We start from the raw sequence: 20,382 nt of genomic DNA on the forward strand, positions 1-20,382 counted from the left end.
CACCTGCAAAGGAGATTGCATAGGCGTTATTTTGACTTCGTTTGCTCACTGGTGTTTGTTATTTTGACTATAATGCACTGTTTACATCAATGTCACTATTGTTTTCTGCTCTCTGATTTCCATGCCCGCTCCGGTGGATCTGCTTTTTGTAACCTATGAGATTTAATTAAAAAAGGGCTAAGTGAGGTGCTTTAGAAGCGCTTGGAATCTTGATATCTTGAGGATTTCTGTACAGTCTTCTCCTATTCTCCTTGCAAGTTCAAAACTCATTGATGTATTGACTCCTTATTTTAAGTGTCTACTAAACTATAAACCTACCAATACTAAATGATACTGTATAGGTAAAATAAAAACACAAATACATCTTTTCAACGCGAGATTTTACTTCAGGTTAGACATGAACAGGTACCAAATATTTTTCCCTCAAAGCTCATTCAGTGACGCGGCAGGAACGATGCTTTAGATTTCATTAAAAGAAAATACATAATACATACGTTTAGATCAATATTAAAATCTGCTGGCAAGAAAAACATATGTTGCGTTCAATGTGTTGGTTTAAAATTAATCCTCAATATAGTAAGTCTTTCCTTTTAAATAACAACCCTAAACCTTTTAGTGAAACACTTTTATTCTAAGAAGAGAGTACGAACATGATTATTCAAATTTTCTTGTAGAAAAGTGATTACAGCAAATAAACTTTTATCATTACAAGATGAAGTTACATAAAGGATAATTCCAACATAAAAGCAATGTGCAACAATCATCATTAAGTAAGCAAAACAAAAAAATGTTTTTTTGTTTTTGTTTCAACAAGTTATGAATACAAAAGAGGAAAATTAAACAAGATTTTCTGAGTCATCTGAGCCAGCCAGACATCTTGTACAAATGAAAACAGAGGAATCTACGATACGATACTTCAGAGGTTGGGAGCATTTGGCTCTTTTCATTAGTACATATGGCTCGGAGACCAAAATTAATACCATGCAAATTGACTGCACGTCGTACCAATTAGCATGGGCATAGCCTGTAGGGGTTCACGCAAAGTTGAGTGAAAACTGTGGGACTGTCTAGGGTATGTTTCTACACTTTACAGTCAAGGTGTCGCACCAACAAACCCCGTTTTGACTTAACGTCAAGGAATCCTTTATATGGAAGCTCATGAAATAGTCCATGTTCACTGTGAGACACTTCTTGATGAAAGTCCACATAAAAAAACTGAATATCCCAAAAGACCAGCAGAGCGGGTAGAACAATTGGATTGGGTAAGTGGGAGGGATTGGTGGACTATGCACGGAGCCCAACCACTCCCTCCCTTCTGTTTCTCGCCCTGCGCCGACTGCGCCGGAGCTAAATACGTCGAGGGTGCGGATTTAGCGGTTTTGTTGAATTTTGTCTTAAAATATGTAGTGTGACTATTTCCCGTATGCCAATTCAAAACTCTCTGTGGGCAACGAACACATGCGACATTACGCAAATAAAGAACGCGTTAACAATAAAATATCACATTATTGCATTGACAAATAAGAGGTTTTGTAAAAGAAAAAAAAAAGCTTCTCCAGCCAACCAGTAAAGAAACGTTGAAATTTGGGCAAAAAAAACAATAGCCGCTCTCGCGACGAGAGTTCTATCCCGAAACCCTGAGATGCAAAAAGACAACAAAGCAGACCCTATGCTACATAACATTGCATACACATTGAAAATTACAAGGGATAATTATTAGTTGAAAGATGTCTCTTGTCTAAGGTTAATATTGCAATATTTAAAAAAAAAATCGAACCAGTTATGTCAAAAATAACTGAAGGTTCATGTTTTTTAATGTACAGTTACAACACACTGTTAAGTGATAAAACGATGCATAGCTTTAAGGACAGTGTTATTCCACATAAAATGTCTGTGGTCCAGCAACAGCTTCATTTTCTATTCAAGAACAAGTTTGAAAATAGATTTTATGACAGAAAACATTCATTCAACGGGTTAAGATAAAGAATTAAGACTTTGCAATTAATCTACTTTTGTTCATTAGTGATTTAAAAAAATCAATAAAAGCAACAACAGATGTTGCAATATTTTGCAAGATGCCTTGTGGGGCCAATGTTTTAGCAGCATGTGTAGGGAACACCTTTAAGCCCGACAAACTTTTTTTTCAAACACCCTTCAGCTACTAGTTGTGTTTTTTAAGTGATGACAGTGAAACTTATAGATCCAGTCTTGGGAGACTTCATAACTCTTAAGTGTACCCACCTTTCTCACTATTTGATAACAAAACAAGACCTCTGATGACACTGACCTGCACAAAAAAATGCAGCCCATTTGTGTCCCTTGTTGACAATCCTCTATGTAGAACTCCGCCCTAACCATTGATGGACCTGAACGACAGCGCGCTGCATCTGCCCAAAGTAAAAGTCCACATTTCTGGTGTAGTCCTGGCAGACAGAGGAGTGCACGTCACCCAGGGCACAGTATAGGGTGGTGCCGCCAATACTGATCACCACGGTAACCAGACAGAGTAGAAAGAGAAGCAGGCATGAATCTCTGCCTCCAACCTCTGCAAAAACACACCCAAAAATCCAATTATTCAATTACTCAAACTACTATATTTTAGCGACCATAAAGTGCAGACAAAAGTCTTTGATTTTCTTCAAATTGTGCGTCGCGTCCTATCATGCAGTGCGCCCTGTGAGTTCTTTGCATCGACGTTGCATCCGTTTGAAATCATCATACAAAACCAAAACTAGGAAACAGCAATAGATCTAATTTTATGTGTAGTGAAAAAAATTCACCCACAAAAAATATAAAAACTGTAAACCCACTTTATACAATGTTGTCGATGATTTTTATTTTGGGGGTTAACTCTTTGAATCTGATAAACATCTCCAATGCGCAAATAATATATAATACAAACACGTCATCATTGTCATTTTTCTATGTACTTTATTTAGTTTTTTTAAAAAATCTGTTCTTTTTTTTCCTGGACTTTTGCAGTACTTTCCGTCCCATTGAATGTTGTTAACTTTGTTGTGTTTGTCTGTTTGATGCCAATGTGTTTGTAATGATGTAATGTTCAATAAAAAAGGATTCAAAAAATGAAACATCCTTTCTTTTTTTTTTTTAAAATAAAAAGTGTCCCGAGGTGCTGTCTGCCGGACCTAAGTGGTACTACAACCCTCACCGTCATAACAAAATTCAATGCACTCTTATTTTCATTGATTTATTGTTTTTAGCTCTGTAGTTTGCTGCCATTTATCAAATATGAGTTTTGTTCACTGATGGGACTGTAAGTATTACACATGCTGACAAGTCATACAGTTGATGGTTCACTGCATGAGAATAACTTTGTCATTGATTGGCTAGTGATGAAAGCGTGACAGTAGAAATTGAGCACCCATCAATATGTTGCGTGATTAATAGTAAGGCAGTTTGGATGGACTAAAATAATTTCCGGTTTGCTGCTGTTACCTGGAAGCTTCAATTCTGTTTATTTTAGGTACGGAACAACAACAAAAATCATATTTGTTTTTTAAACATAGGAAAATACAAAGCAAATTATATTAGAAAATGTGAAATTTACCCATTTGGAAGGTATATATATATAGTTGCTTTGAAAAAAAAATATCCTATAGAAATACTATTACTACATAAATATTACTATTTTCAAAATACTTTGAAAATACTTCTGCATAAATATTACAGGGTTACAATTATGAATGAATGAATGAAAACTTTATCTGAACATCAAAATAAAATAACAGAACAAAAACAATAACTCAACAACAAAATAACGTTACATAATATGTTCGAAAGGGGTAGTAAGAAGCAAATGCTACAGTTTTGATATAAAAATAGCAACAATAACACAAAGTTAACTAGACGCACCATTCCCAATCTCGCGCACCACTCATACCCCATTCTGCTCGTCTCTGTATTCCGCCAGGAATGTTCCTTTGTATCTAAACCTGAACAAGTGAATATTTGGACACCGTTTGATCTCGTCTTGCAATCCGTTCCAAAGTTTGACTCCACACACAGACACACACATAGTTTTCCTAGTGGTTCTCACCTTTGGGATTATGAATTCACTACAGCCCCTTAAGATATAATTTCCCTCTTTCCGAATGAATAATTTACGGATGTTTTCTGGCACTATGTTTTTGCTGACTTAAATAGCAACTGTGCAGTGAAAAATTTTACAAAATCATTTAATTTTAATATAGTGAAAAAATATTACGACAAAAATACTACACAAAATGTATATAATGGGCGATCTCTTTAAGGTTTTATATCAGATAATGTTTAGGGATATTGTGAGCTCGAGAATTTTTTTTAAAACTCTGTCATTACCTATATTTCATGTTGACAATGCCTGTGTATTGTCTTTACAGCCCTTTGAGACTTTTTGTAATCGAGGTCTATTCAGATAAATATGACTTGACTTGACATACATGTTGTAACATTCGGTAGTATGGCGTCATGCCACATGGCAGAGCCATTATTTTGTTGTACTGCTGGGATACTTTCGCCAGCACGGTTGTTAATTAATTTGTACAAGACCTTAGAATTTCTTGAAACACATTTGGTCTCAAATAATGTAAGTACATCTGCATCCTAGCTTGGTTCTCTGGCGACAACAGTGGCTTCTTTCAACTAAACTCACCACATATAACACTATATTGATTAATGTTTTATTTTTATTTTGTCATAACTCTTTTCCTGCATGACGGAGTTTATGTATAGTTTTGTAGGGTTATGCAGCAAGTGTTGTTTCTTTAATCCATGTCAAATGTTAAAGGCAAATTTGGTCAAAACCTTGAACTGAACTCTTGTCAATCACTGGGCACATATGGAAACATCAACTCAGTCTTGATCAAGTCAAGTCTAGTCATTATCTGTATAGCCCTTGATCAAATCACTAAACTCACCACTATCAAAGCCATTATCTGCAGCTTTAAAGCGGACTCGTCTTTTGGAAGACGATTTATCTGAACTGGACTCCAGGATAGCAGACAATCTAGAATTGTCGAAAGGAAAATTCCTCTTCTTTAAGATAGAGACGAGGCCAGAAACCGGGGATATCTGGGAAGGCAAAGCATAGAGGACCTTATATAAATCGTTATCTTTGTTTACCTTCAAGTTAGCATTGAACTCACCACTACGTGCATCACACAATAAACAGTAATTAACCCTTAACCTAGAACAACGTCCATCCACCCTCCACTATTGAAAACATCAAGGGGGCCTACTTATTATTATTATTATTATTATTAGCATTTTAAAGGATCAATAATTGACGAGTCAGCACGAATGCATACCTCTTTCAGTTTTCACATTTGCAATATGGACACCCTTATGTCTGAACATGGTGTTCATTATGGACAAACCATGACGAGCACAGAAGTCCAATAACGAAACACCACTCGGGTTCAGGTCAGGGGGGCCGTCTTCCCAATCACGCCCCTCCAGGTCTCACTGTCATTGCCCACGTGAGCGTTGAAGTCTCCCAGCAGTACGAGGGAATCCCCAGGGGGCGCGCTCTCAAGCACACCCTCTAAGGACTCCATAATGAACACCATGTTCAGACATAAGGGTGTCCATATGTGCACTTGGCACCAGGACTTGTCCCGAGGGAGGCGGGGGACATTGAGCCCGAGTGGACCATGTTCCGCGCCTCCATTGTCGAGGCGGCTGATCGGAGCTGTGGCCGTAAGGGAGTCGGTGCCTGCCGCAGCGGCAACCCTCAGACCCGTTGGTGGTCACCGGCGGTGAGGGATGCCGTCAAGCTGAAGAAGGAGTCTTATCGGGCCTTCCTGGCCTGTGGGACTCTGGAAGCAGCTGGCAGGTATCGGCTGGCCAAGAGGAATGCGGCTTCGACGGTTGCCGAGGCAAAAACTCGGGCATGGGAGGAGTTTGGCGAGGCCATGGAAGCCGACTTCCGAACGGCTTCGAGGAATTTCTGGTCTACCATCCGGCGTCTTAGGGGGGAAGGGAAGCGTGTGCCATCGATACTGTGTATAGTGCCGATGGGGCACTGCTGACCTCGACCCAGGACGTTGTAAATCGGTGGGCAGAGTACTTCGAAGACCTCCTCAATCCCACCAGCACGTCTTCCTCTGGGGAAGCAGAGCCTGAGGACTCTGGGTTGGGCTCTCGTATCACTAGGGTTGAAGTCACCGTGGTGGTCAAAAAACTCCTCGTGACAAGGCCCCGGGGGTCGATGAGATCCGCCGGGACTTCATTAAGGCTCTGGATGTTGTGGGCGTGTCATGGTTGACGCGCCTCTGCAACATCGCGTGGACAGTGCCTCTGGACTGGCAGACTGGGGTGGTGGTTCCCGTCTTTAAGAAGGGGGACCGGAGAGTGTGTTCCAACTACAGGGGAATCACACTTCTCAGCCTCCCTGGTAAGGTCTATTCAGGGGTACTGTAGAGGAGGGTCCGCCAGGAAGTCGAATCTCGGATCCAGGAGGAACAGTGTGGTTTTCTTCCTGGCCGTGGAACACTGGACCAGCTCTATACACTCTGCAGGGTCTTTGAGGGTGCATGGGAGTGTGCCTGTCCGGTCTACATGTGTTTTGTGGACTTGGAGAAGGCATTCGACCATGTTACTCGGGAGGCCCTGTGGGGGGTGTTTCGGGAGTATGGGGTACCGCACAGTCTTATCCGGGCTGTGCGGTCCCTGTATGCCCAGTGCCAGAGTCTGGTCCACATTGCTGGCAGTGAGTCGGATTCGTTCCCGGTGAGGGTTTGGCTCCGCCAGGGCTGCCCTTTGTCACCGATTCTGTTCATAACTTTTATGGACAGAATTGCTAGGCGCAGCCTTGGCGGGGATGGAGTCCAGTTTGGGGGCCTCAGCATTGCGTCACTACTTTTTGCAGATGACGTGGTGCTGTTGGCTTCCTAAGGCCGTAATCTTCAACTCTCGCTGCAGCAATTCGCAGCAGAGTGTGAAGCGACCGGGATGAGGATCAGCACTTCCAAGTCCGAGGCCATGGTTCTCAGTCGGAAAAGGGTGGTATGCTCCCTCCGGGTCGGGGAGGAGGTCTTGCCCCAAGTGGAGGACTTCAAGTATCTTGGGGTCTTGTTCACGGGTGAGGGTAGGATGGAACGGGAGATCGACAGACTGGTCGGTGCAGCGTCTGCCGTCATTCGGACCCTGTACCGGTCCGTCGTGGTGAAGAGGGAGCTGAGCCGAAAGGCAAAGCTCTCGATCTACCGGTCGATCTACATTCCTACGCTCACCTATGGTCATGAACTTTGGGTCATGACCGAAAGAACTCGATCCCGGATACAAGTGGCCGAAATGAGTTTCCTCCGCAGGGTGGCTGGGTTCTCCCTCAGAGATAAGGTGAGAAGCTCAGTCATCTGGGAGGGACTCGGTGTAGAGCCGCTGCTCCTCCGCGTTGAGAGGAGCCAGTTGAGGGGGCTCGGGCATCTAATAAGGATGCCTCCTGGACGCCTCCCTCGGGAGGTGTTCCGGGCATGTCCCACCGGCAGGAGACCCTGGGGGCGGCACAGGACACGTCTCTCGGCTGGCTTGGGAACGCCTAGGGGTCCCGTCGGATGAGCTGGAGGAGGTGGCTGGGGATAGGGACGTCTGGGCTTCCCTTTTAACGCTGCTCCCCGCGACCCGAACTCGGATAAGCGGAAGACAATGGATGAATGGATGGATGGATATACATATATATATATATATATATATATATATATAAACTTAATAGCAATGTTGATATAATGAGTACAGGAAAAAAGACAAAATCTTGACAAAAAGACCTGTCAGTTGTATGCTTGATCAAAATTAAAGTGAAAATAGAGGTATTGTTTGACACGGAAATTTAATTTATAAACTTCACACTCAGACAAATACAATTAGCCAACAGACACAAGTTCAATGAAGGGAATAACACATTAACTATGCACATACAAAGGCTGAAAAAATGAGCATAAACAGGGACAAACCTCCTCCACAGTGATGAGTTTGGCCATGTCGTCCAGTGTCATGGCATCTGGGAAGATGTCGGCCCGCTCAGCTTCAAATTCATCCTTATCCTCATCTTCCTCACTGCCCGGCTTTGGGTGTTGCAAATGGGCCTCTTGGGAAAGATCCTCCTCATGCTGTAGGATGCTTTCATTCGCCCCCTGCATTAAAATTGGAATGCATTGTTTAGAGTCCACATTCAAACTCGGGAATCAGCAACAAAGGGTTAACCCCCAGTTTCTCTGAGCTTACAACCTATCCAGGAAAAAGGCAAAAATGGTATTTGCTGTAGCGTATAAGCAAGAAAAACAAAGAAAACAGACAATCAAAGGTTTCAAAAAGACAAAAATAATTGGGTGCCCAAATATGAACAAATCTGTGTTTAAGAAAAATAAATAAAACACTTTACTGTTTAGTAAAATGCTAATTCCCTTTTACTGTCTTCAACTTGTTAACCACTTTTTAAAAAAACATTTGTACCTCGATCTTTGGACTAATCTCTTCTTTTTCTGCCTCTGGAACTTCCTGAAGAAGATGTTCTAACCCAACATCTATCACACCGAAAGCCTCCTTCTCTTTATCGCTCTCTTCTTCAGTCTCATTTTTCATCATCAGCGCTTCCGCCGCCTCTCCCACATTGCTATGCTCGTCTTCGCAATCCACCTTCTTTTCCTGTGCCAACCCTAAATCTCCTCCCTGCCGCTCTGCAGGTTTGGTCCATTCCATATCTGCGTCTTCAGAGGGGTGCAACACATCCCCCACAATTGAAGTGGTGTGTTCCAGACACTCCCCTGGCTCTCTTCCGCTGCCTTCCTGTTCGACAGCCGGCTCCATCCCATGGAAACAGTCTTTCCCTTTTAAATTGCCTTTGGGGACTCCACTTTCCTTTTCGCAAGCCGCAGGAGAATCCAGCGGATGTGACAGACTTGTAGAGGGCCTGAGTGGATGGCTGGGCTGTAGAGACGAGGAATTTTTGTCTCTATTGTCCGTTCTCCCTTCACTTTGATAATCTGGCGAAAAGGAGCCACAAAATAGGAAGTTTCAAACGAGAGATATTACACATTTATTACTACTGATAGATATGAAGGAAACTGAGAATAGCAGAAAAAAATATGCCGCAAAAAAAACTTTTGTGAACACAAAAGTTAAACATTTAAAAGTTAAACATTCACGGGTGACATCGTTAACAGATCAATATACAGAGCAAAACACGGCTATAAAATTTATGGTAGTGATGTTTTAAATGCATTCTATTTATATGTACTGTGATGTACAAAATGTTTTAGTGATGGCTGGTTGTCAATACGAGGTTTCTAAGGAGTCATTGTTCACGTTCGGCTCATCTCTGAAGAGTGGGAGGATGTTTTACACGGACAACAACAGTGACCAGATGATGAAGGTGCTGTTTTGGAGTCAGATCAGGAGGCTTCTCCTGCCACTGGTAACCGTGGAAACCAGTACTATCTGTTCCATGTGGGGGATCAAACCCCTAACAAATAAAACAGTCAGGAAAGGATTGGGCGCAGCCAGGCTGTATTTACCGGTACCCACGACAGGTTACAGGAAGTGATGATACGTTAACCTAGAAAGTTAAGGGATCCGTGAACTGTGATAAGTAGTGCAACTACTAAATACTGCCAAATAAGAAACTAGAAAGTGGGAAGGTAAAATTTAAATTAATTAAAAGTGCTCCATTTAGATTTACAGTTTTTTAACTGTAATTTTTTTGGAGGGGAAGGAGGGATTTTCTGTATCAAAACTATAAAGAGTAACTCGTTTCGCCTGAAAATAACTGTTATTGAGCATCAACTTTCCCGCTATCCCTCCACACTTACTTCCTCATGCACTTACCTAATAGAGGGAATGCATTCTTTTGTTGAAGAAGGGTCTTTAAGAATCGTCTGGATTGAGACTGTAACAACACATATACAAACTCAAATCAAAAATAGAGTAGGTGAGCTCACTGTTTAACACACACAGATTAAGAATAAGTGATCTTACCACTGCATCTGTAGTGTTTGGTCTATGACAAGCAGAGAAAGAAAAAATGACATTGTAGTAAGTATTCTTTGTAAATGAAGCCATGTAAAATGGGTGATGCCTCTCTACATTGCAAATCTAATATTAGCCAGGCTATCACAAAGTGTAAGTGTGTGCTTTAGAGTGTGTCAGAGTCAAGAGGAGGAAACCTTAGCAGGACAACGTCTCAAATGTCTGAAAGCGCCCAAGTAGCACTTTTAACTAGAACCTATTACCCTCGACCACACAAACACAAACTGTACTCTTATAAAGGGACTTCCAGAAATATGAGTAAAGGTGGCTGCACTGACTAAGGTTTAGCCTCCCAAAATCTTGCGCATTCTTTTCTGGCTGTATCGTGTATTTTGCCTGACATGTTTTTTCTTTATTACATTTACTAAAATTTTAATTACCTTAGTCCACCTGCCTGAAAGTGTAAACCAGAAAGAGATACAGTACACTGACCGAGTGTGTGTCTGGCAGATATGTCGGAGAGTATCCAGATGTCTGTCTTCTAGGGTAGGCGAGCTTCTTTTGCGCCGACTTTCTATGAAGTGCAGACAAACAGAAACATTATGACTAAGAAAACATTGGTGACAGTTTATACTTGTTCAGGTATCTACAATATTTTGTTTTACATGAAGACTGCGAGCCAAACTTGGTCTTTATAGCAAAGATGACTTTGGTTTAGCAAATGAAACTGAACAGTTTCATGACAAATGGGCATTGGAAGGTAATAAAAAAGCTTGACACTATTAATTTAGACCTGCTGCTGACAGTGTAACTGCAGTATAAACAATTGTAAATTACCCCACTGTTGTTGGAGGGCATTCAGATTTGCCAAAACTCTCTGGTGATAAAGCCTTTCTAGTTCAATGCATTGTAAAGCCAAGCTGTCTGAGTAGCTGAAGTTAAAGAATACACAAAAAGGATCTGGAGGTACAACATAGGGCTGCATTAATCTTAACGTTTTTGAAGAATGGGGCAAACAGAATAAAGTAAAACATGAAGGGGATAAAGTAACACTCATGTTCATGCATAAGTACAAGCAGCCATAATACAATCCCTCTTTGACATGGCTCAATAGCCCCCTCTCAACAAGAAACCCTCTATACACGGACCAGATGCCTTGCAAGATAAATGGCATAGCTGTGTTCTATACTGCATACCCTTTTTTGAAATTGCATAACATTTTTTTGTAATGGTGTGGTGCACTTTCCCTTTTTTGGGTCGATTTTATTACAATAGCATGGTTGAATGGTTATGACATTGCTGTGTTTAATATAAATTACTGTAAAACTAATTTAGCATTTGTTCTAATCATTTTCAGGAAGCGTTGAGCTTGTGGCTTTTAGTAATTGCATAATAAATCAAAACCTTTTTCACTTAACACACAAAGATAAGGATACAATCTTCATGACAGACAGAGGTCTCGGCAATCTGCAGAAAGAGATAACACCTTTAAGTCATGTAAAGCATTTTTATCATTTTCAACCATGGAGTCACTCTGAGGAATTTAAGTAGATTTAGTGTCCTGAAAAAAAAAATTACGTAGAAAGCAAGACAGATACACTTAGGACCTTTTGAGGAAATGCCATAATAAAGGTCTACCTCTCCTCGATCGCTGTCAGTGGCACTTTTATATTGCCCAGCTGATCACAGAACAAGTGTGTATGTGTCTCAAGTTTGAGTGAGGGACACAGATGACACAAAAAGCTCTCACATTTGAATTTAAAGGACCAGTACGTATTAAGAGGCGCCGACTTACAGAAAAAAATGTTCCATCAAAACAACATGTCCAAATAAATGAAAGATACAAAAACACACTGCAAAAGTCGAGTTAGAAATAACTAGTTATCATCATCTTTCCAAGTAAAATTGTCTTTTTCCTTCGGTAAATAGATGATTTGGCTCATTTTACTTTTTTTGTTTTGGTTTTACGGTAAAAAATGTGAAATGTAACATTAAATAAGTACTAACATGTTTTACGGTAACATTTTAAAACAGACAAAAAAAAAGATAGATATGTGGTAGATTACCATTTTGGTAATATTTGAAATCTGCAAAAATCTAACTATAAATATGATATTCGTACTTTACTAGAAACAATATTCAAATATACTAAAATGATTAGCTACCTACAATATCAGATGATTTTGCTCATTTTCTTATTTGACTCAAAAACATGTTTTTCAAGTTTTACAAAAAGGTTCAAATAATTATTTTCAATACAATAAAAAAACGCAAAATGGGCAACAATATTTGGGTGTAGTACAACATTTTTTAAAAGTGCTGAAATCTTTCAGCTCTGACCTTAAAGAGTCTCCATCAGCTTGTTTTTGTCTATTAAAGAAATGTTATTGCTGCATGTTTCATTAAGATAGTGAGAGCAGATTCAGAGAGAATCAGATTCAGATATAGAGTATTATCATTCTACACGTGTATACAGAACGAAATGTCGATACATCTGACCCACACAGTTTCCTTGAATAAACAGATATAAATAAAATGTTGTATTGAGTTGGAGTATTGAAGTACTAATAATATACTAAATAATTATGGCTATGTATAGTATTATACATTAGTGCAAAGAGTGCAGGAGTAGCAGCTAACCAGATGTGCAAAATGGGCAGTCAAGTAAACAAGTCACTGTACAGTAACAATAACACTGTAGTACGATAGTGCAGAGGAGAACAGATGTGCAAAAGAGTGGCTAGGTATAAAGAACTCCTAGTCGTGCAAAAAAAACAAAACAAACAACAGATGTACGGATTAGCAGCAGTGTAGACTTACTATATGTGTGATTGACCATTTAACAGTCCTAGCAACTGCTGGAATCAGAAATAAGTTCATGGTGGCAAAAGACATTATATGCTCTACGTAAACACACATAGTGTCAAGCTACCTGCAGCTAATTTTGAAATTTTGAAAACATGATTTTTAAAGCACTGTGAGTTCCCAAAATGCAGCTTCAATCATTATGCCAAAAATAGTGTTAAATTAGAAACCAGTCTTGCATAAATGACAGCATTCATTCAAGTGTGCATCATGCTGTGAGCAAGGTTACAAAGAATGACAATAAAAGTAAATTCTTCTTTAAAAAAAATGTTTTATTCTTAAATCAATTTGACAGAAATGTTTTAAATTATTAAACTTGCATCGAATGGAGGACCAAAAAACTAAAAACAATTAAACAAAAACTCAAAAGTGCAAACAAATTGCCATTTTTATTCCAATTTTCATATTTGTATAGACTTTTATACATATATTTTCTTTCCACTTTTATATGTATTTATATATTATTTTATAGTTTGTTTTGAGATTTGTGGACCTATAGGTAGCAAGCTTGCCCCTGTGAGATGAATGATATTTCCTTATATATGTTGTAAATGCAATGTTGTTTGCATGTTTTCTAATAACATCATACCTTGAAGATAAAGTATATAATGGAATTGTTTTGTTGTTTGTTTCTGGTAAGAGAATTAAAAAAACAAAGTGGTGGATAGGGAATATATTGATTTTTTTTTTCTTTTTAGGTGAAGGAATCAAAGAAAAAAAGGTTACCTGATGAAGGTCATGGGGAAGGCCAATATCATCTCCTCTTTGTGCTAAATGTTCCAGGGATGAAATTAAAACAGAGATTGGACTTTTGTTGTAGGTGGGCACCGTAGGGGAAGAAGACTGACCTAAGTGTATAAATGTCATTTCAGATGGGGGTTGTGCACCAGTGGTTATATGTCCTGTGGAGAAGGCAAAGGACTCTCCTATATGGCTATGAGATGTGATGAGTGAAATGTGCTTTGAGGGGGATGTTGTTTCCAAGAGAAGGTCAGAAGTGTTAGTGCATGTAAGCCCTTTATTTGGGGGATAAGTAAGATGTTCTTCAGTAGAATATGCATCACTGGTAGTAGTCGCTGAAAAAAGTTTAGGTCCATCAGTGCAGCTCTGTCCTTTGTCTGAGGTTAAAAATAGATGAGACGAAAGCCCAGGCACTGTAATGAAGTTATGTCCATATGTGCTGGGAGCAAACAGACCTAAGTCCATTTCAGTTTGGCCAAGTTCTAAAGGACCCATAGAGCATGAAATTTCTTGAAGGACATGGGATGTCGGTTCTGGACTCGTTCCAGGTCTGAAAGGATTCTCCAGTAGACCTTCTATAGAGAGTGAGGACAAAAAACAAATGTGTAAGCAAATACTTTTTTATACTTTTAGCAAAGTATTCTCGGTAAAAGTCAAAGGGTTACTTCATTTCAAGCTTCAAGAAGAGACATAAAATGAAATTATTTTCTTTTTAGTGTGAATAATCATCATAAATTGCAAAGATATGTTTCTCTAGCAAACAAATCCGGGGTGTTCTAATAACTCAGTAAAAAATATTTTCAGTTTGAACTATACAATTCTTAGGTTCTTAGTACATTTTTCACAAACTTCATGAACCTGTTTCTGAATAGGAGGAATCTGTCATGGGAGTATCAGGAGACTGGCAGCGAATTTGGCAACTTGATGCGTCCGATTCTCCCTTTTCGTCCCTCATCAGCTCATCAGCGTCTTCTTCTTTGAAGGTGCTTTTGAGTCTATCCGATTCTACCTCATTGTTGTTGATTGTGGTTTTCGAGGGAAGTAAAGCTCCAAAATCATTTTGTAAAGCTGACGAAACTTCAGTATGAGAAAGTGGGTTGGTGATATTGAGGTTTGGAGGAGGTCCAGTTAGAAATTCTGGGTGGAGTTTGTTATCGCAACACTCCACCCTACCCACAACAATCTGAGACATTATTCCACTTTTGTAGTCCAACTGCCCTGAACAGAGGGAGAACAAATAAGAGGAACGTGTTACAATATAACATCCATTGCCCATGTCAAATCTATTTTCAAAGATGTAATCAATTTTATCCTAAATCTGAGTTTGTTTTGTGCCTTTTGGTTTATTCATATTATTCTTGTGTACAGTGATTAATTGTTTGATATAGACTGCAGTTAAGTGAGTAATCTTTTAAACTTACCACCATAATGGGCTCCAGACTCCAACTTTTGACCTAGAAGCCTGCTGTATCCACACAAGCAGGCCACGAAGAAGAAAATGGAAATGTGGTGCTTTAAAAAAAAAAGAAAAAAAGACATATGTTAACGAATAATCTGAGTCATCAGCGTAAGTGAGTACGAACGGGCAAAAGGCAACAAAACAAGTTCAACGTCATTCCTACCAGCATATTCTATGTGTCACAAAGATGATCTAAATCACAATGCAAACGTAACCACCACAACATATACAGGGATCAGAATGGAGATTTTCATTTTCAGCTGAAATAGTCAGGGTCCAGTGGCCGCAGGCCCCGGCCAGGTCCAGGGCGGAACCCGGTGGGGGGCTCAGGGGGGCAAAGCCCCCCTGAAGCCAACAGCATTTATCTTATTTGCTATGTGAAAATTGCACTAGAATGAATTAAATCCAACAAAACAGAAACCATGTATTTATATATATATATATATATATATATATATAATTAAAAAAATAATAATATATTGACATTAAAAGCATTTGTAATATTGAACATGATCATAATGATACAAAATAATTTATTTTAATCATGTTTATAACAAATTTTAAATTTTGTTTATCCTGTTCTAAATATTGTATAAACACAAAAGATAAAATCATTTCATAAATAAATAGATTTATAAATACCTCAGATTGGGATTTTCTGTCACACAGGGGAACAAGTGGTTGACTGCTGCTAGTATTTGAAGTGGAAGGATTTTGAACGGCCAATAATGTTGAACCGGTGGTGTTCCTGCCGATTTTAAATGCGGATCCGAGTGCATTATTTGATCGCCGGCAAGCTATTTTTGCTTTGTGCTTGTTCATTTTAGCATGCTCGATCAGTGCCACACAACCTCGCGTACCATAATTGATCAGATCGACACAGTATAGACACAAAAAACATATCCTTGCGCCGATTTTAACGTTTACTGTGACAGTCTTCTCCAGCCATGACCACTTAAATTTATTCTTTATTCCTTTATCAATCTCAGAGACAAAAGCCTCGTCTTCTTTTCTTAGTATTTTCATATTTACTTTTTCAAACACTCATTTCACCGTTTGAAAAGACCGGAAGGAGCGCCATGTTCGAGAAAGCCAATGCTCTGAACAAAAGCTCCGCTGATTGGTTATCAGCGAACCTATCGACCAATGGTAGGAGTCGATCTATTTGTTAGCTAAACCACGTTGTGTGACGAAACAGTATTATTATTATTATTATTGTTATTAATTATTATCATACCTCAAAAAAAAAAAAAAAAATCTCATCGAATTTAGACGATTTACGGAAATGACCTTTGGGGTTCAAAAACAGCGGAAATCCGCGGATCCGCGGAAAATTCTGATCCCTGCATATACAACAATATACCAATGTTTAAGCAGACATAAGAACATCAGAGGTTCAATTTTACATACACAGCACTTTAAAACAACTGTGGTTGCAGAGAAAGGATTGTACAAGTTAGAAAAATGAATTTCAAAAAAACCTTAGAGAACCAGTACAATAGAGATGTAAGGATCTTTTAATATTTGTAACTATGAAATAGCCAACCCATCCATCAATCCATCCATCCATCCATCCATCGTCTTCCGCTTATTCAAGGTCGGGTCGCGGGGGCAGCAGCGTTAAAAGGGAAGCCCAGACGTCCCTATCCCCAGCCACCTCCTCCAGCTCATCCGACGGGACCCCGAGGCGTTCCCAAGCCAGCCGAGAGACATAGTCTCTCCATTGTGTCCTGGGCCGCCCCCGGGGCCTCCTGCCAGTGGGACATGCCCGGAACACCTCCAGAGGGAGGCGTCCAGGAGGCATCCTTATTAGATGCCCGAGCCACCTCAACTGGTTCCTCTCAACGCGGAGGAGCAGTGGCTCTACACCGAGTCCCTCCCGGATGACTGAGCTTCTCACCTTATCTCTAAGGGAGAACCCAGCCACCCTGCGGAGGAAACTTATTTCGGCCACTTGTATCCGGGATCGAGTTCTTTCGGTCATGACCCAAAGTTCATGACCATAGGTGAGGGTAGGAACGTAGATCGACCGGTAGGTCGAGAGCTTTGCCTTTCGGCTCAGCTCCCTCTTCACCACGACAGACCGGTACAGGGTCAGAATGACGGCAGACGCTGCACCGACCCGTCTGTCGATCTCCCGTTCCATCCTACCCTCACTCGTGAACAAGACCCCAAGATACTTGAACTCCTCCACTTGGGGCAAGACCTCCTCCCCGACCCAGAGGGAACATACCACCCTTTTCCGACTGAGAACCATGGCCTCGGACTTGGAGGTGCTGATCCCCATCCCGGCCGCTTCACACTCGGCTGCGAATTGCTCCAGCGAGAGCTGAAGATCACGGCCTGAGGAAGCCAACAGCACCACGTCATCTGCAAAAAGCAGTGACGCAATGCTGAGGTCCCCAAACCGTACTCCATCCCCGACAAGGCTGCGCCTAGAAATTCTGTCCATAAAAGTTATAAACAGAATCGGTGACAAAGGGCAGCCCTGGCGGAGCCCAACCCTCACCGGGAACGAATCCGACTTACTGCCGGCAATGCGGACCAGACTCTGGCACCGGGTATACAGGGACCGCACAGCCCGGATAAGACTGTGCGGTACCCCATACTCCCAAAGCACCCCCCACAGGGCCTCCCGAGGAACACGGTCGAATGCCTTCTCCAAGTCCACAAAACACATGTAGACCGGACAGGCAAACTCCCATGCACCCTCAAAGACCCTGAAGAGTGTATAGAGCTGGTCCAGTGTTCCACGGCCAGGAAGAAAACCACACTGTTCCTCCTGAATCTGAGATTCGACTTCCTGGCGGACCCTCCTCTCCAGTACCCCTGAATAGACCTTACCAGGGAGGCTGAAAAGTGTGATTCCCCTGTAGTTGGAACACACTCTCCGGTCCCCCTTCTTAAAGACAACCACCCCAGTCTGCCAGTCCAGAGGCACTGTCCCCGATGTCCATGCAATGTTGCAGAGGCGCGTCAACCATGACACGCCCACAGCCAACCCTTTCATCGAATTGCCCCAGAAATTTAAGGTGAATATGGAGTCGTATGTGGAAAAAAAAATTGTGAAAAAGGAAGCATGTTGGTTTGTCACCAACATGCATTATATTTTAGGGATCGCCAAATATCAGGATATAGGATATTATTCAGCTGACACGTAACCAGACAGTATAAAATGTTGTACTGTCTTTATGCTACTTTAGAAGACCTTCCGAGAGCCTATTTAATCACTTGGGTGTAAGATGACTCCAAAATAATTTGCACCAAGAAATAACATTTTTGATGGACCTCTAATAAGGTTATGTCCAGTCAGTCAATTGAGGTACTGAGCTTGACTCCTTTCAACAAACTAGCGGATTCACAATGTCCAAAGGGTTCTTTCATGGTTTGATTGCAGAATTTGCATGTCACAAATTAATAGCATCTTTGATGCATGTGCATCAGTTAGTAATAAACCTGTCCCTTTTTAGGACTGCTGTTGATACCTCATCTCATCTCAATAGCTGCACCGCTTATCATCAATAGGGTCTGGGGGTGCTGTTGATATTGTCATCTTGATTTTTCCAAGCTCTATTAGGCTCTCATTTTATAAGAATGTTCAACCTGATTTTAAAGATAAAATAAAAATAAAAACATCTTACAGATTCTGGAGTCACTGCCAACTCCTTGACTGCAAGTGAACGCACCGCACCGTGAATGAAGCTAGCGTAGCCGCTAATGTGCTATGGCCACTTGAATGCCACGATTTTGGCGTCTGTGGGTTTTGAAAAGAAAATAAAGCACAGAGTCGACGTTGACGTTGACTCGGCGGATATCTTTCGAAGACCATTGCAGGAAGGAGGCCGATTCGCCTGCTTTCCGAGATCGGCCAATGTTGACGCTGGCAAACATGGCAGCGCTGCTTTGTAAAGCGACCAAAAGCCGGGGAAACTAAGTCCGGCAAAATAACAACTTGAGAGTCAGAGGGCGATCGGGTGAGGCGATCAGCGGACGGTGCCCTAAGAGAAGTGCGAAGTTTTCAAGATGCCGAGCATAGATAAAGAACTCGAGGAAATTAAAAAGTCACTCGGCTTTTTAATGGACAAAATGGTTCGTTAGGGTTGTCCATCGATTCGATGATGACCATCTTCTTTTATTTGTGAGTCTGCTGATGTTTGAACAGTCCGATCCTGGATTGTGGTCAGAGACTCAGGAAAAAGAGGATACCTGCGCAATGACGGTTTTTAAAGTGGTGTAAGGGGTGCGCTTACCCCAACGCCACTATCTTGATTGTAAAGAAGATGGTTCCAGTGGCAAGGGAGACCCTAGACGACCGGCATCTTTCTACAACTGCAGGGGGCTAACGAGATCGAGGTCTGTAGGAAACAGCATCAAAGCGTGCCGCCACCAGCTTTTGGGATCACTCTTAGTCTGGACTCTACCCTTGGACCTGTTTGGCTTGGGTAACCCTACCAGGAGTACGAGACTCTCGCCGACATAGCTCTAGGGGTCATGGAGACGCGCAAAGTGCCCCACCACGATAAGGTGGTGATGCGTCGAGACAAAATGGATATAGTCACTAAACAACAAGACACAATCTTGAGTTTAATGGCTGAAATCAAAGACCTAAAAAACGAAAACATGGAGAAAGACAAGAGGATTATTGCGCTAGAGCAGACCTGGGCACTCCGGTCCTGGAGGGCCATACGTCCTGCCAGATTTTGAAGTTTGCTCTTCTTTAACTCAGGTGATACAAATTATAACCTCGTTAGCAAGCTAGCAAGTGCTCGTTAACGATACTGGTGATTGGAATCACCTGTAATGGATCAGAGAAACCTCAAAAATCATGCAGAACATACGGCCCTCCAGGACCGGAGTGCCCAGGTCTGCGCTAGAGGGACGAGTAGCAGATTTGGAACAGTACACCAGGATAAATGACATTATTATCAATGGTCTGGACATTAAACCTCGGACCTATGCCAAGGCTACGGCAAATAAAAATATTGCAATGGATGCTGATGAAGATTCTGCTGAGCAACAGGTCATTGCTTTTATGAGCAAAAAAGGCATATCCATCAATGCTGAGGACACAGAAGCATGCCATCAATTAACAAGAGGTGAGAACCGACCTAAGGCGACCATCGTGAGATTTATCAACAGAAAACGGAAACATGAAATCCTTACGCAAGGAAAAAAACTAAAAGGGACAAATGTTTATTTAAATGAACACTTAAGAAAAAAAAAAACTCTGACATTGCAAGACAGTTAAACGGTACTCCAGAAGAAGCAAAAATACTTTTGGTCTGAGAAATCAGGAGCTGGACTGATTTGCCTGAAGTGTAACAAGGCATCCTGGACTGACAATATGGACACCTTTA

At 41.2% G+C, this 20,382-nt stretch overlaps 1 protein-coding gene across 2 annotated transcripts in view; it reads right to left on the reverse strand.

Annotated features, from left to right (window-relative positions):
* Positions 1 to 363: 363 nt before the first annotated feature.
* cnsta (consortin, connexin sorting protein a) overlaps positions 364 to 20,382 on the reverse strand; it is a 35,176-nt gene continuing 15,157 nt past the window's right edge. The window contains exons 2-13 of one of the 2 annotated variants that reach the window (XM_088334784.1): positions 14,988 to 15,078; positions 14,425 to 14,784; positions 13,552 to 14,141; positions 11,397 to 11,427; positions 10,798 to 10,884; positions 10,453 to 10,534; positions 9,970 to 9,991; positions 9,820 to 9,880; positions 8,449 to 8,978; positions 7,950 to 8,129; positions 4,917 to 5,070; positions 364 to 2,545 (exon numbers count right to left, since the gene is read on the reverse strand). In XM_088334784.1, coding sequence (XP_088190910.1) covers positions 2,334 to 2,545; positions 4,917 to 5,070; positions 7,950 to 8,129; positions 8,449 to 8,978; positions 9,820 to 9,880; positions 9,970 to 9,991; positions 10,453 to 10,534; positions 10,798 to 10,884; positions 11,397 to 11,427; positions 13,552 to 14,141; positions 14,425 to 14,758 — 2,283 coding nt within the window. In that variant the 5' untranslated portion in view covers positions 14,759 to 14,784; positions 14,988 to 15,078 and the 3' untranslated portion in view covers positions 364 to 2,333. The remainder of the gene's footprint in view (positions 2,546 to 4,916; positions 5,071 to 7,949; positions 8,130 to 8,448; positions 8,979 to 9,819; positions 9,881 to 9,969; positions 9,992 to 10,452; positions 10,535 to 10,797; positions 10,885 to 11,396; positions 11,428 to 13,551; positions 14,142 to 14,424; positions 14,785 to 14,987; positions 15,079 to 20,382) is intronic. The other variant, XM_088334785.1, reaches the window with a different exon arrangement.

Source organism: Urocampus carinirostris, chromosome 4 (assembly GCF_059441175.1).
Source record: "Urocampus carinirostris isolate Australia breed hairy pipefish chromosome 4, RoL_Ucar_1.0, whole genome shotgun sequence".
NCBI lineage: Eukaryota > Metazoa > Chordata > Actinopteri > Syngnathiformes > Syngnathidae > Urocampus > Urocampus carinirostris.